Below are 16,195 nucleotides of genomic sequence, written 5' to 3'. Positions count from 1 at the left end.
TTTAGTCAAATGATCCTAACAAAGGAGCTCTGATGCTCCAGAAAGGAGCAAAACCGAAGACAGACAATTGGTCAATTCAGTCCTGCACATGTGAGCAAGGATCAGGATGAGCCATGGCCTGGGGAACGTTCCGACTCAAAGCCAACTGGCTAAGGGAAGCTGCAAGGGTGCAAAGGAAGGGGGCAAAGGACAATAAGCGCTTACAGTAGCAGTAACTTACTTGGATTTCGAGAGACCACGTTTTAGCACAGCAAAGGGAATGTACGGTAGCAAACCGCAGCGCTCCAGATTCTCCCCTCTCGTGCAGAGTCCCTCACCAACCTTAGCCCTGCCATATCACTTGTCCAGAAGGCGTGTGTTGCTTAGCTGCAGCTCTCTGTGACACATGACAGGGCCCCCCAGCTCCATTTCCCACAGATAAGTCTTCTGCTTCCCTCTCCCCGGAGGAGCATTAACAGTGCAGGTGCCAGGCATACCGTGTTTCTAAAGTAAAGCCAATCAGACTCGTACATAAGACCAGCACCCAAGTGAGTCAGCTGCAGGGGGAAATAATGTAATTGGTGTCTTCAAACAGCAACCAAAGGAATCACACTCCTGATTTTATTTAAAGGGAGAATCGGCCATTAAGCATCACAGACTAGCTGCAGCTGGTCTAAGCTACTCTGGTGTTCCTGGTAAGCGTGGACGGTTGTGATAATTCATTAGTGGGAGAGTTCTTAAAGAGCCATCAAAATATTTTTTTGCTAAAATCATCATGCTTTTATTCCCCCGGACGCTGGGAGATGCCTAGCCGTAAGAGAGAAGTCAGAGAACGCCAGGCTAGCTGGAGAAGAGACAAGAGAATAAAAGAGCAAGACGAACTGTATAGAAAGAGTGGGGTCTTTAATACAAAAGGGCAACAGATGTTGTAAAACGATTACCCATCCCCAAACAATGGCTTTTGATTCAGGGGCATTTTTGATTCAAAGAGTTTAAATACAAAGGTAATTACAAAATGCTGACACTTCACCCAGCCTCCTGGCAGAGGGCACCGTAATCGTAGTTAGAGTGGGGCCTAAAATGGCCACCAGCACGGCCCTCTGGATAGCAGAGATACAGAGTCCAAGGCTGCAACCTCCTAATGAAGGGCTGGACTCTTCCCTTTAGTCCTTGTTGTCGGTCTTAAATGTTTGAGATTAGGAAGCAACCAGTCCTGGTCTGACCAGGCAGGAGGTGTGACGTCTATTTCACAGTAACGAATGCATGAACACATTAAGCTTCCAAGGAAAAATGAATCCATGAAAAGACGAAGGCAAAGAGGAGCACTGGTTCGGAGCAGTAATGGTCAGGTGCAGAATCTCTTCCGGCCTCGTGGAGACAACCCGGGCATATGGCGGAGACCTCCCCGCCACAACTTTAGTCGCTCATGAAGAAGAATTGCTTACGGAGGAAGTTAAAAGTGCCCGGCATCTGCTTGTACTTTCCTTTAGCAGACACAGCATGAGCCACCTGGGAAAGAGAAAAACCAAGGAATTGGCTAGTTTGCTGGTTGAGTGTGTTGGAACGTAGCTTTTCCCAGCACTAGAAACGCACAGATAACCATGGGTGCAGTGAGGAGAGCTGTATATATTAGGAAAGGGGGAGGAAAGGCAGTGGGTAGGTTTAACATTTATAAGGTGAGGGTGGGGAGGGTTTGCTGGCAGAATTAAGACAACTCTGGAGAAGTGCAGGGCAAGATAAAGAGTTCCAGAGCAGATCTTGTGTCAAACCTCTGTACTGTACTGTAGGTCTTTGCCTCTAAGACACTTCAGAGCCACTCCATCACCCCTGTGCTCCTCATCAGATGCTAATCTCTGAAGGCTGCCTGAGAGCAGTCAATACCCACCCCCCGCTGCCCAGTCCACACAGACAGCTCTTTGTATGAATCAGAAATAACCTTTCCTTTGCTCACAAGAGATTAGTCATTTCTTTTGTGGCGACACTTCCATGCAGTTTCTTTCAAAACAGAAAGGTCTATTATCCCTCTTCCCCTTCCGTATTTGCTAGGACCCCCCATCACCTCCCCAAGAATCCTGCACTGGGACTGAACGATTTCAAAGCATTCACTTTCCCAACTGAAATTGGTTTGACCACTTTAGAATTGGAGGGCCTGATCCTCAGCAAATTGAAATCAACAGGAGTTGTGCCACTGATTTCTACCTGAGCAGAATTAGGTCCAGGAGATTGAGAGAACAATTTTTCTTTCCTGTTTTGAAGACAATGTAGGATGTTTCTTTACACACGGGTTACGCAAAAGACCAGCTGGAATTCTGAAAATTGGAACGTCAGTTGCCTAGTCTTGAATGGACAAAACAACCACCTCTCCACTATCTGAGTTGTAGGTGTATGTCCAGTACACAATTTCTGGTAAGTGAATGATTATGATTATTGTTGGTAGGGTGACCAGATTGCAAGTGTGAAAAAATGGGACGGGGTGGGGGGTAATAGGTGACTATATAAGAAAAAGCCCCAAAAATCGGGACTGTCCCTATAAAATTGGGACATCTGGTCACCCTAATTGTTGGGCATTGCTGAGTAAACACAGTGGCCCATTTGATAGTGACAAAATGGGCTTTTGTGCTATTTCATTGCAGTGTATGAGGGCTGCAGCATGGTACGAGTACCCTTAAAAGTTAGTTTGAGAGGTTCGGATTTTCACTGAATTATTTCTGAAACACTGTGCCCGTCATTCACAATATGGGAGAGTTATTTCTGAGAATCCTAAATTAGTATATACTCAAACTTACCGGCTCATTAACATACACATTTACATTTCATGGACATAAATTAAGATGCACTTACATCACTTACAAGTCAGGATAAAAAAATAACAAAAAAAAGGAGTACTTGTGGCACCTTAGAGACTAACCAATTTATTTGAGCATGAGCTTTCGTGAGCTACAGCTCACTTCATCTCATGCTCAAATAAATTGGTTAGTCTCTAAGGTGCCACAAGTACTCCTTTTCTTTTTGCGAATACAGACTAACACGGCTGTTACTCTGAAAAAAATAACAGTAACACAAGCATCCGGTGGGGTTATCCATACAACAGGTCGTTCCAGGAGAAAAATCAAAAGCTCACCACAGCAGCAGAGAGAGAGTAAAAGCAAAAAGCTAAGATCAATACGGAGAACTCTGACCGTTACAAGCACAACCATGTCTTGCTATTTTATGTCCAAGTAGGAGATTATCTCAACAAACTACCATTGTGCCTGCTGCTGCTGGCTCTGACAGTTTGCCTTTTTGTGACAGGACGGACAGATGGTACTTTGCTCTGAGGCAGGGTGAGGGCAGGCCGTGAGGCAAAGATTAAGGCCTATATTTTCAAAAGTGACTTGTGATTTTGGGTGCGACACCTGATTGAGGCCTGATTCTCAGAGGGCAGGTGCTTAGCCCTTTTGGAAAATCAGGCTTTTTCAAGGCATCTCTTGTTGGGCCCCCCAAAACTGAAGCACCCCAAAATCACTAGTCACTATTGAAAATGGAGGCCTAAGTGTCTAACGCCTGACTAAACGCAAAACCAAATGCCTACATTCCACAAGAGAGTCAGAAACAGGAACATTTACCCTCACTAGCATGCAGAGCAGGTCTTCAGTAGGAGCGTATTGTTCCAATACACTGTCCAGTGTTTCGACGTACCACGAGCCAGTCTGGGTATCCCGCCAGGAGACAAAACCTTAGGAGAACACAGGGAAAGTAAGGAACTCATTCCCTACAAGCAGTCCTTTCTTTCCTTCCTAACTCCATAGGGACATGCCCGGAGGGGTAGAAATTCCACCCTATGGATAATTTCTTCCAAATCCAGCAGTAGAACATTCAGACTCTTTGTGAGGGAGCGAGGCCAGTGCTACAGACTCACTGGGAGACCTGGGGCAAGTCAAAACCTTTCTGTGCCTCCGTTTCTTCCGTCTAAAATGGGGATCATAATTGCTTGCCTCATGCAGGTGAGGGTCTCAATTAATGTTTGCCAAGGGCTGAGATCCTCAGATGATAAATGCAGGGTGTTATTACTCACCAAAGAATAGGTTCTTTAAGACTTCGAAAGAGGAAAAGTAAGAATATATAATAAGCCCTCTCTCTCGTTTTGCACTTCTCATCCATAGAGCTGAAAGTGTTTTACAAAGGGGATCAGTATCATTAACCCCATTCTACAGCTGGGGAAGCTGAGGCAGAGGGCAGGGAAGTGACTTGTCCAAGGTCACCCAGCAGGTCAGTGGCAGAGCCAGGTATAGAACCCATGTCCTCTGAATCCCAGGCCAGTGCTCTATCCACTGCCAGTGCTTGACTTATGTTGTCTCACCTGGAAAAGTTGAATAGGACACGAAGATGTCACTGGGAGTGGGTAAGCTGGCTACTGCATCTGGCTCATCCAAGTTACCGGGCTGGATCTGAAAGGGAGTTGCATCTGACTCTACGGAACCTCCACGAGGTTGGTTTACAGGTGAATCAGAATCCACCTCAAATCCTCGGTCTTTCTGCTCTGCAAGAGGCAACCAGAAAACCCTTCTCCGTCACATACGTAACTAATACGCAGTGGTTCCCTCCCACCCCTTAGCAAACACGGTCCTTTAACAAAGGAGCCACCTGCAATTCACTCAAGCACAGAGTCCATTCACGCCAGCGAGATGCTCTGAGCCAAAGGCAGAGAACCGAAACAATCAGCTGTGGCAGACTCCATACAGGAGTCTTCTGCTCAGAGCTCCATTGCAGTGGAACGCACCTCCGGCTCTGAAGTGCTTCTAACGGCTCAGTCTTTAGAAACCTCACTCTCTGTGGCCAATCAGTGCATTGCCTCAGCAATAAGAATATGGGGCAGAGAGCAAGAGAAGACAGCCTGAGAAAAGGGAATAAGAGCAGCAAAAGAAAGAGATGACAGAGAATTATTACACCCCAAGTGCCTATGCACAAGCAAGCGGCCGTACGACTGCTTCTCCTCCTGAAGGAGCCCCGAAGGCAAAGCACTCACAGAACTCAAGCCAATATTCACCTCCGCCACAGGCTTGAATAAAGAAGAGTTTGGGTTTTCCTCTCAAGCTTGGGCAATGGGACCCATTGAAGAAGTTCACAATCTTTTCGACTGGAATGAGCTTTCCATCCGTGCCGTAAATGCCCCCAGGAAATTGAATATGGCTGGTCTGAAAGAGCAAAATCCGCTGGCTGTTAACACAAAGGCAAGAGGCCAACCTTTTCTCTAGCCCAGTGGTTCCCAAACTTTAACTACCTGTGAACCCCCTTTCACTAAAATGGCAAGTCTCGCGAACCCCCTCCAAAAAATGAATATTTCCAGGGATTTTCTCCTCTACCTGAGTGTAAATTATAAAAGCAGTGATCTTGGAAATATATGACATTTTATGACATGCTTATTACACACTATTTATTATTAATTATTATTTATCATTACAATATTTTTATTACAATATGAAAACAGCAACACTCTTCCCAGATCTCACTTTTGTAGCTTGTATCACTTTGAATAAGCCTGTTATCAGACAAGGCTCCTATGTTTCATCAAGGAGTGTCAGATGTGAAACAGCACGAAGATATTTAAGAAGCCAACTCAGAGAGTTCCTCCTACACAAGCATTCAGGTCTTGAGCAGTCCAGGCAAACAACGCACGTTACAACGAAGTTTAAACTTGTTCTTCATAATAATTTTTAAAACAATATTAGCTGCCTATTTAATTTTAAAAACAGCAAAAAATATCCACCTCCCTTTCCATTTCTTATAAGGAGTCTTAAAGTTTAAATCTCCTCAGTATGATAGATATGCTTGCTTTGATCTGCTTAGCTCTTGGAAGTCCAGGGGCTCCAGGCTGCTGGCCCGGTGCTGCCTGGGGTCCCTAGGGACAGCTCTGTCCGCCATTAGGGAATTTTTTCCTGAGAACCCCCTGTAACATTTCGCGAACCCCTAGGGATTCACAAACCCCAGTTTGGGAACCACTGCTCTAGTATAAACAACCCCCATTTTAAAAGTCTTTCCTTGCATATGGATGCTGGGATGAATCTGATGCTCCGATATTTAGGAGGATTTGGGATATGAGTTAAGGAGAGAGAAAACCCATGTGTTACTTTAAATAGTCTAAATTCCAGAAACCCATGCCCCTGATCTTCCAATGGCCCCCACTTCTCCCCCAAAACCTGGGATTTGTCAGCTTTAATTTACCCACTGCCCCATAGGCTAATCTGAATATTTGCTTAACAGCCACCCTAAATTTTCCTCTTTCTGTAATTTCACCACATTTCCTCTAGCTAGGCGCTGTTGTAATCCAGGGATTCATTCCTACTACATTCATTCATTCCAACACTTTTAGGGTACATCTACACTGCAAGCGAAGGTGTGATTGTAACACAGGTAGGTAGACTCAAACCAGATTATACACCCGCCGCCCCCCGCATTGATCCATGGACGCTCCCCTGGCGGATGTAGAATTATTCCACACAAAACATTGTCTAGCAGCAGGCTCCCCTCACTGCTTCATCCACCATAAACTCGGAACACACCCCATGTCCCAGGAAGGTTAGACCCCACCCCGCGCTCTCCTGCTGGTAATAGCTCATTTTACGTGATCACTCTCCTTACAGTGTGTATAACACCCAGTTTCACGTTCTGTGTGTATATAAATCTCCTCACTGTATTTTCCACTGAATGCACCCGATGAAGTGAGCTGTAGCTCACGAAAGCTTATGCTCAAATAAATTGGTTAGTCTCTAAGGTGCCACTAGTACTCCTTTTCTTTTTAAAAGGGGCACAGGATGCCCAGGAAGGGGAATTAGCAGCAAGGTCAGATTAAAGTAGGAAAGAGTTTGTGTTTGATATAGCATCTGTCACCCACCTGAGAAAACACCTCACCACATTTTATAGCTATAAAGCAAATCACCGAGCCTACCATCAAGGGAGGCCCCATCGCGCATGGTAATGGGGCAACCCCCACCATGATTAGTTCAGCACTGCAGTTAGAAGATCCTTTCCCCGGGCAACCCCCCCTACATAGTACGAGACCTGGAAAGGAGAGGCCCTAATGGCCTATGTCGGCAGGATAAGATCAGGACAGGAGGGAGCAGAAACCAGTCACCACGCTGATGCCCAGGGCATGGTGGCAATCCACACACACTTTTCAGGAGCATGCTTCTCCCCCAATCATGGGGAGATATGCACGAGAGTGCCGATCCTCCTACCTGACAGCCATGGGAAAGGATCACTACCAGGCAGCAGTCCAGAGCGCTGTGGTCCCGCCTCGCCAGGTGCTGCAACTCCCTGGAAATTTCCTATACACATTTGCAAAGGTCAGCATTCAATGATCCCATTTTTCCGTTGCCAGTTTAGCAACTGCTACCTTCAATCCTGCCCCTTAGCAATCCCATGTCAATGTCATGCTGCTGAAAGGGGTCAGAGTGTGCTCCCTGGAGACTGGCTCACCCAAGAGCACAGACCAGCTTCCCCGTGCTGCTCAATGCTGATCTGCGGACACTGCTGTTGTGGAGGAGAACAGACCCATTGCTTGCTCCACGGCCCAGTCAGTCCTTGCCCTCTCTTTTGCCAGCAAGGCTGTTAAACTCAGTGCCAAGTAGGATGACAATTTTATTACTCTGACAAGTGTCCACACGGAGAGTCACCCTATTTTCTTCGTCTGGGACACTGAACCACTTCTCAGATGGAACAAGCTCAGGGTGATTGCAATCTACTGCTACTTAACATTTGCCATTTAAATGAAGAGATTTACTTTGCTGTTTTAAAGGACACCCCCATTTCTGTGTTTCTTCCAAACGCAGCACAAATGGAAGGCAGTGCATTTGATGTGCGCACGCACGCACACCAATGCTCCGCCTCAGATTTAAAAATAATCAGACTCGTTTGTATGCCAGGAAATTGAATGCCCTGCTTAATATCAACTATTGTATCATTCAAGAACAAACAGAAAATCAAGCCCCTGGGTACGCCAGTCAGGGAGAATCCCGGTCAGAACTATCAAATAAATACATCCACAGACAATTACTTATAAATCATGTTCAGGAATAAAAACTCAGCCCAGAGAGCCCAGAACATGGGGCTCCTTTTTCATCTGTTACTATAACTGCAAAAGACAAGATGATTTGAAAACAGTGCTTTCGCCGTCTCTTCAAACACTCAAGTTTGGGGTTGGAGGGTTATGTGCTTTTACCATCGAAGCACATGTTGTCACCCTCTAGCAACACTTTTAGGGTACATCTACACTGCAAGCGAAGGTGGGATTGTTGCACGGGTAGGTAGACTCATACCAGCTTTAATCTAGCTAGCACGGGTAACAGTAGCAGTGTAGATGTGGCACCATGGACTTCAGTGAGGGCTAGCCACCCCTGAACGTATGTAGGCTCTCGGATGGGCTTGTCCTCAGGCAGTTAGCCTGTGCGGCCATGTCTGAACGACGACTGTTACCTGTCCTAGTGAGACTGAAGCTAGCACAGGTATGCCCACCCCCGCTACCACCACACCTTCACCTGCAGCATAGCCTCTTAGCCCCTCGGCTCTTGCCAAATGCTTCCACCTTTACCTGAGCTTTGAGATCTCGTTGAACCAGGACGTCAAAGTGCAGTGATTTGAAGCGCTTCTCCAGTTTCTCACAGTCTACGTTGGAGCCCTCTCGAGAAGACAGGTCAGACTCTTCGGTGAAACGGACGTTGTTGATGATGAGGCAGTAACCACACGGGTTAGCTTTCAGAACATAAACCTGGCATACATACCCACAGGGGAGCAGTCAGACAAACTAAATTCAACCTCATTTTATTCAGTGTGTCTGTCGGCTAATCCAGTGGGATGCAGCTCAGAACTGACAATGCAGCTTTCATGAACCACATTTTATTGCTTCTGAAAACTCAATTTATTGTTTGCCCAGGATGTAGGATGGATAATGGAATCCATGCTCCCTATTTAAGTTCCCTCTAGGCTGTGCGGCCACATCCGTGCAGGTGGGGAAAGGCATCTCTCCCCTGGCCCCAGAGCTGCCGCGGCCAGGAGAGGTGCCTCTCCCTTGGCCCCGGACCCGGAGCTCCTGCGGCTGGGGATAGGCGCCTCTGCCCCCGTCCTGGGCTGCTGCAGCGAGAGAGGGTCCTCTCTCCCCGCTGCAGCCCTGGGGAAACCCGCACCCCAAACACCTCATCCCCAGCCCCATCCCAGAGCCAGCAACCCCCAGCCAGAGCCCTCACCCATCCCCATCCCAACCCTCTGCCCTAACCCCTCATCCCTCGGCCCCACCCATACCACACATCACCTCCATATTGGTGCACATAACAAAATTCATTCCGCATATGGATGTAAAAAATTAGAGGGAAAATTGCTCCCTATACGAGTGAACACAAGCAGCTGGGATAATGTCACACATCCAGCTTTACTTCATTCATGCAGAGTCCCACTGAAGTCAATGGGATCAGCAGAATCAGGGTCTTGACTGAAATGGATACAGGGTCAAACTCCCGTCCATTGACTTACATCAGGGATGAATTTGGCCTCCACTTTCCTAAACATGCAGGTCTGTATTCACGACACTAGTTTAACTTGTAACGGTCATGCTGCACAAATGTGTGCAGTGCATTTTAGTTAGTGGGGGTTTTTTTATTAGTATATTTCACACTATAATTACAAAAACAAAATACCCACTCTACAAATGCAGCACACTTTAAGTGTTGCGCTAGGTAATTATTAGTTGTCTTGATGATAATTACTTAGGGAAAAATATTTGACTATATGTTATTGGTCAGATTTATGTTGTATTTAATGTAATTAGAAGAGTGAGTGTGGTGTGACAATTGTTCTAATCTGAACTGAACTGACCCAGTCCAAGCAGCAGGACTCACTCGGATGCTGCATCTGACTGACACCTGGACATCAAAGTCACATTTGCTAGTAATTATTTAAATGATCTTTTAAATAACACAGAACAGTTTGATTCAAATAAACTGTAAAGAAGCACAATGTAAATTACCAGCTGCAGGCAAAAATTTTCAAAAGCACCCAAATCCCATTAACTTTGGCACTAAGGGCCAGATTTAGACCTGCTAGGCACTTAAAAGTTTTGCCAGCATATCTCTGTTGGTTGAGGGGAGGAGGGACAATCACACCCATAACTGACTGCTTTAGGGCTAGCACAACCCCTAGAGCAGACGCAGTTATTCCAGCAAAAATGTCCTTTTGCTGCTTATTTCGTTCGGGGAACTGGTATAAATTATACTGGCAAAAAAAATTATTTTGCCCAGTATGCCAGCAAATCCTTTCTAGCATAGACAAAACCTTACAAAGGTATTTAGGGACTTGAAAATAACAGCAGGTGCCCAGCGAGATTTACAACAATACCATAGTGAGACAGACACCTAACTCCCATAGACTTTCAATGGAACTTAGGCACCCCACCTGAATAGACGCTTTTGAAAGTTACACTATACACCTGCTTCACCTTTAGGCACCTAAATACCTTTGTAATTTGGAGTCTTAAGAGCCTAAATCCCTTTGACTTTTGAAAATGGGATGCAAAGTGGGTGGGACAGGGGAGAAAAAGGAAGGTCGTTCAAGTAAGAAACGAGTAAAAACACTATACGTAGAAGCAGGAAACTAACCATATCTGAGTTCCTCCTGGATTTCTCTGCAGCAGAACCTACAACACGTGATGAGAGAGAAATGACATACAGCTCCGCCACCTACCTCACATTCGTTAGAGGTTGGGTTCCTGCTTAATGGGATTCATATTAATGCAAATATTTCCAGTGCTTTGACACCTGAACTCCTCCTCGCCCCCGGTGACACACCGGAAAGAAACATTGTTCCTTTACATGCATAATTGGACTGCAGATGTTGGGAGTGAAGTTCTGGGGGTTCATTTATCATGGATTTGGACATTGCCTGTCAAAGAGTATTGGCCAGAAAGTTGTGAATTTGAGCTTCATTTGTCACAACAGAATTAGATGGGAAATCATCTCATAGCCTTTCCATCCCAAATACCTTCTCTCCTCTCCTAAGCAGCAGGCAACCTAACCTAACCTAGCCTATAAAAGTCTCTGGAACAATCAGTGTTACAACTCAAAGTAGCTTTCCTTTTGACAGCGTCTAGTTGTTCAGATTGATTACATTCCATCTTAAATCAACAATTACATGGCACAGTACACTTGGGGCTGCATCCCTCCCACCTTCGATGGATGGATCCTTTATGACAGAGCCTTGGTTTTAGTCTTGATATTTTCTTCTCTGGGTGCTTTTAATGGCTCTCAGACACTAGCCAGAAATGTGTACAAATACTATGGATTTGATACAAGTAATGGTACACAGAGATACCCGCTTCACAGAGGGAAATGGCTGCAGGTGGCTGCTAGTCACTGCACTCAGAGAGAAAATCATCATTACTCAGGAGAGATGCCTGGACTAGCAGGGAATGGATGCAATGTGTAGACAGCATGATCAGCCAGCCTGTGGCAAAAGGGCACAGGGAGAGGGAAGAGCAGGGTAGAGGGAATGCCTCCAGCGGAGTTATGGAGTGGCACTGATATACTCCAGAGCAGTGGTTCTCAACCTCTTTACCATTGTGGGAAGCAAGAACCCTAGGTGGGCCGCATCCAATACTCCCTGTATGGCCCTGAGGATGTCACATGGGCTGCAGCTCTGTACTGATTGGGCCGCAGGTGGAGAACCACTGCTCCAGAGGATGCTCCATCCAGAAGGCGGATTGGCACAATATGTGGGCCACGCTGAGGCTCCCAGAGGAAGATGGGCCGAAGGGACCTACATGAGGTATGGGGAGAGAGGAGATGGAATGAAGGATTTAGACCAAGAATTGGCTAGCGGAGACTGCTTACCCGGAGCTGCTGCGCTGGGACATGTTGACACTTGGCATCTCTCAGTCACGGCTTGGATTGGGGTAGGCAAATATTCATGAGCCTTCCCATCTGTAAAGGTATAAGACATCTGGGCCATGCATTACTGCCCTTCTGATAGACTTTTGCAAGAGAGAAAAGCATATGAAGCAGAGAGCAGGCCTCTCTCCGGAGGATCCGGATGGAGCACTGATGATTGCAGGTAACGGAGCCTCTTGCCCTGCTGCTAGAACCAGACTCAATAGTGGAGGGGAATTGCGAGCACACAGCAAAACCTGTTCTCACCATCACACGGAGGGTACCTGCCCCTTTCTTCCTGGGTCGTGCTCTTAGAAATAGCAACCTCTCCCTCTTTCCCCACCCCACCCAAATAATTAAAGCATCCTGAAAAGGCCAAGCCTTCATAAAAAGAATTCTCTCTACTCCACGCCTACCTAAATCCCACCCTAAATTCTCACTCCTTCATGTCCTCTGTCCTATGTGATCTTTGCATCCCTCCTCCCGCTCCCAGTTTCAGTTTTGCCTCTTCTTTCCTGCTACCACTTATTCTCAGGATGACCTCCCAAGACTCCTCTCTCTCCTGCTTCAAACCCTTTGCCTTTCTCAAGGCCTTACTGTGCTGATCTTCTCAGCACCAAATGTCTTTGCAACATGTGTATCAGACTTGTCTGAGTGAGAGCAGACATTTGTCAGGGCAGGGATCCTGTCTTTACATTTTTGGTAAAAAAATTTGTAATATGTATAGAACTCTCTCTGTAAGGTCTGGTCTACACTAGAAAAGTAGGTTGGCATAACTACGTCACTCAGGGGCGTGTAAAATCCACACCCCCGAGCGGCATAGTTAAGCCGACCTAAGTCCCTGTGTAGACAGCGCTAGGCTGATGGAAGAATTCTTCCGTCGACCTAGCTATCGCCTCTCAGAGGGGTGGACTACCTACGCTCCAGGGAGAACCCCTCCCGTCAATACAGTGGTGTCTACACTGAAGCCCTACAGCTACGCCACTGTTGCATTTTAAAGGGTAGACAAGTCCTTGGAATAATAAAGAAAGAAATATGACTATATAAGGTAAAAACAGGACAGGTAGACAAGTTACACATCAAATGCAAATAAAATATACTATGCTGTACAGTCCCTTCCATCCAAGAATCTTAGCACACTTTAGCTTTACAATAATTAAACCTCAGAATTCCTTTAACAGGTAAGGAGGTTTTACCCCCATTTTACAGATGGAGGAATTGTGATCTGACCCAAATCCCACAGCAAGTAAGACACAGAGCTAGGAATGGAATTCAGATCTGCCAGTGTCCAGTCCCTTCTCTAATCACTGGATCACACTCTCTCGCCAATAGAAAAGAGAAATGTTTGTGTCCTCAGAGGTCAGATTTGAGACACCACTGAGGTTACCTGCAAAAAAACCCAGCCGTTCTAAAGTTATTAGCACAGCACTAGGAGATTGCTGCCAATTAAAAGTTTTCAGTGGTATTGGATAGCATTATATTTTCCCAGTGGCTGTGTGGAATAATCTATACAATCAATGATTCTGGAGACATCCGGTCTATCAGATTTCACAAGCTGTTAGCCAGCCTCCTGTACCTCCTCAGCAACAGGGTTTACAACTGCTGTATCCAATTTTGCCGTCTATCACGAAAACAGCACCACCACTGATACTTACACGTATCACCCTTTCCACCACGTAAGCCAATTTCAACTGGTTTTAGATCAACCGGACGCAACTGTGGGAATTTGTCCCCTTCACTCAGCAAAGTGGCAAGGTCATTCTGTCCAGTTTCTCGCAAGCTTGAGACGAATGCAGGAAAAGCGTGTCTTCCTCGCGTCTGAAGGTCTGTAACCAACTGCCTGGCTTGGTCTCTTCGAGTGCCTGCTCTCTATAGGGGAGCAAAACCAAGACAGAAAGCATTAGCATCCAGTGGGCACAGCATGTCTACAGTCCAGCAATTCATAAACAGCATGATGATGAGTACAAGAAAGGACGGGGGATTTTCCAGATGTGAACAGAACATAAACTGATCAGGGTGTTGTCTTTTTAGCCTGTAGCCAGGCAACTCATTGATGACCTTCCCATCTTTCACATCAGCCTCTGGCTGGCAAATTCATGCCTCTGTCTAGTAGAGGCCCAGTGAATTTTTTAAGACCCAGATACTATCATAGGTAGGGAAACTGAGGCACAGAGGAACTGCCCTAGGTCAAACAGCAAGTTACTGGTAGAGTGAGGTATAAAACCCAAGTCACCTGATCCACAGTCCTCCACTCCCACCACTAGACAATACTGCCTCCCACATGATAGTGCAAGTTCTACTGTATTATACCTTTGTTGGTTTTGGTTTGGTTTTGTACAAACTAACGCCCAGCCTTTAAAGCTTCTCTTGGCTTGTTTACCCCCACAGTTAGGGTTATGCCACTTTAATTCCAAGGTGGTCCTTCCAGCTCACAGTCATAAAACTTAAATTCACAGCCGCTCTGCGACCTCGGCCCCTGCAATAACCCTGAACGGCTCGATCAGAAATGCAGGGAACTCCCCACAACTGTCGATTTGCCCCTGGCTGTGAAAGTTCAGCCGTTTACAGCCGGGCAGACGGTCCCCGGCGGCAGCTCAGCGGCCTGACAATGGCATCTAGCGGCTGCCGGGTTCCTTGCGGGAGATAGTGGAGAAGTTCCCCAGCAAGCCTAAGGGGGTCGTGCGAACCCCAGGGGGGCTGGGTCTTGTGGCGGGGGCATTGCCCTGCCGTCTGCACTGCAGTCTCTAGCCACGGGGGGGCGCTAAAATGCAAATACCCCGGGGGGCATGGGGAAGGAGCCTGGGCAAGGGGGGGCTGAGCAGGGATGGGGAGGGGGGCGGGGTACAGCGAGGGCAGGGCGGCAGCGGTGGGGGGCTGGGGGGCCGGTACCGCCGGAAGCCCCCACCCCAGATGCAGCCCCGGGGCGGGGGGGGGCGGGGCACCTGGATCTCCTCGATCATGTCCTGGGTGAAGACGCCCTTGTGCAGCAGCAGGTCCCAGAGCGGGGCCACCTGCAGCTCCCGCACCAGGCGCAGGCGGCTCCGCTGCAGCAGCAGCCGCTGAGCCTCCTCCATCCTGGGGCGGGGTGCGGGGGAGCCAGCCGCGGGCAGGAGACAGCCGAGACGCTCCGCCCGCTTCCGGGAACCCCTCTCGGCTCGGCCCGGCCCGGCCCCCTTCGGAAGCCACTCTAGGACCCGCCCTTCCCCGAGGCCGCTCCTCCTTAGGGGCCTCCCCTCTGGCTCCCGTCGCCCGTAGCGCCCGCCCTGGTCCTCCGCAGGTGTAGGGCGGCGTAACACCGTCCCCTGCGGAGCCCCGGCGGCGTGTGCGCGTCCTGCCGCTTTGACACCAGCGTCCTTCACGACCCCTTCCCTTTCTCGCTGTACAGCACCGTCCACAGGGCCCCGAAAGAATCGCCCTTCTTTCTTTCTAGGGGTTCAGAAGCTCCGGGGTGGGGGGCAGGGATAGCTCAGTGGTTTGAGCATTGGCCTGCTAAACCCGGGGTTGTGAGTTCAATCCTTGAGGGGGCCATTTAGGGATCTGGGGCAAACATTGGGGACTGGTCCTGCTTTGAGCAGGGGGTTGGACTAGATGACGCCCTGAGGTCCCTTCCAACCGGGATAGTCTATGATTCTATAAGCCCCTGCTGCTCCTTTCTATGACATCCTGTAGCCTTTCCCCTATCTCTGTCAATACTGGTTTTATATGCTCCCCCTTGACAGACAATTACATTCTCCCCGGTCAGGCAGCACTGCACAGCTAACAGCAGTATATTGTGTGCCCACATCCTCTATGCAAGCAGCTGGCATGGGTCAAGATACCAGACTGGATGGACCATGAGTCTGTCCCAGTGCAGTCATTCCTGCATGGAAGAACAAGTTCCATGCACAGATGGAAACTGTCCTCGCACCTTGGTGTGAATTTGGAGTTACTCTGCTGAAACCTGTGGCTTTACACCGGTACAATCTGGACAATAGGCAGAATTGGGACCCCAGTGTGTGTGGTTTTTGAGGTTGCTAATAGCTCTACATGTTTGCGTGGAAGCTAAGCAACTTAGGCTATTTTGACTAGGGTTGGCATTTTATACATCTAGTGGGTCAATCATGCTAATTCAGTTACCACGCCAAGAGAGGAGCAGGGGAGAGGGAGAGAAAAAACCATATTGTGAGGCCAAGAAGCCACAGGGTGACGCAGCACCACGGTGACGTGGGTGACAGCACGACGCAACGTCATGTCGTGACACAGCAGCACCATGGTGACCTGGGCTGACACCAGGGCACATTGGTGCTGGAACTAGGTTTACGGGGGGTGCTCGCTCTGGCACCCGCTGG

General features: G+C 47.9%; 1 protein-coding gene across 3 annotated transcripts in view; it reads right to left on the bottom strand.

The window, feature by feature from the left end:
• Window positions 1–865: 865 nt before the first annotated feature.
• Window positions 866–16,195, bottom strand: part of CASP9 (caspase 9) — a 32,405-nt gene continuing 17,075 nt past the window's right edge. Inside the window, exons 1-10 of one of the 3 annotated variants that reach the window (XM_073316496.2) lie at window positions 14,810–15,224; window positions 13,523–13,736; window positions 11,832–11,921; window positions 10,602–10,639; window positions 8,546–8,722; window positions 7,194–7,283; window positions 5,006–5,153; window positions 4,319–4,498; window positions 3,585–3,694; window positions 866–1,488 (exon numbers count right to left, since the gene is read on the bottom strand). In XM_073316496.2, the coding sequence (XP_073172597.1) occupies window positions 1,396–1,488; window positions 3,585–3,694; window positions 4,319–4,498; window positions 5,006–5,153; window positions 7,194–7,283; window positions 8,546–8,722; window positions 10,602–10,639; window positions 11,832–11,921; window positions 13,523–13,736; window positions 14,810–14,941 (1,272 nt within the window). In that variant the 5' untranslated portion in view covers window positions 14,942–15,224 and the 3' untranslated portion in view covers window positions 866–1,395. Of the gene's footprint in view, window positions 1,489–3,584; window positions 3,695–4,318; window positions 4,499–5,005; window positions 5,154–7,193; window positions 7,284–8,545; window positions 8,723–10,601; window positions 10,640–11,831; window positions 11,922–13,522; window positions 13,737–14,809; window positions 15,230–16,195 lie in introns of those variants that run through there. The other 2 variants (XM_073316498.2, XM_073316497.2) reach the window with 2 other exon arrangements.

This window comes from Lepidochelys kempii, chromosome 18 (assembly GCF_965140285.1).
Source record: "Lepidochelys kempii isolate rLepKem1 chromosome 18, rLepKem1.hap1, whole genome shotgun sequence".
NCBI lineage: Eukaryota > Metazoa > Chordata > Testudines > Cheloniidae > Lepidochelys > Lepidochelys kempii.
Note: the sequence above shows the minus strand (reverse complement) of the source record. Positions and strands in the feature narration are given on the sequence as shown.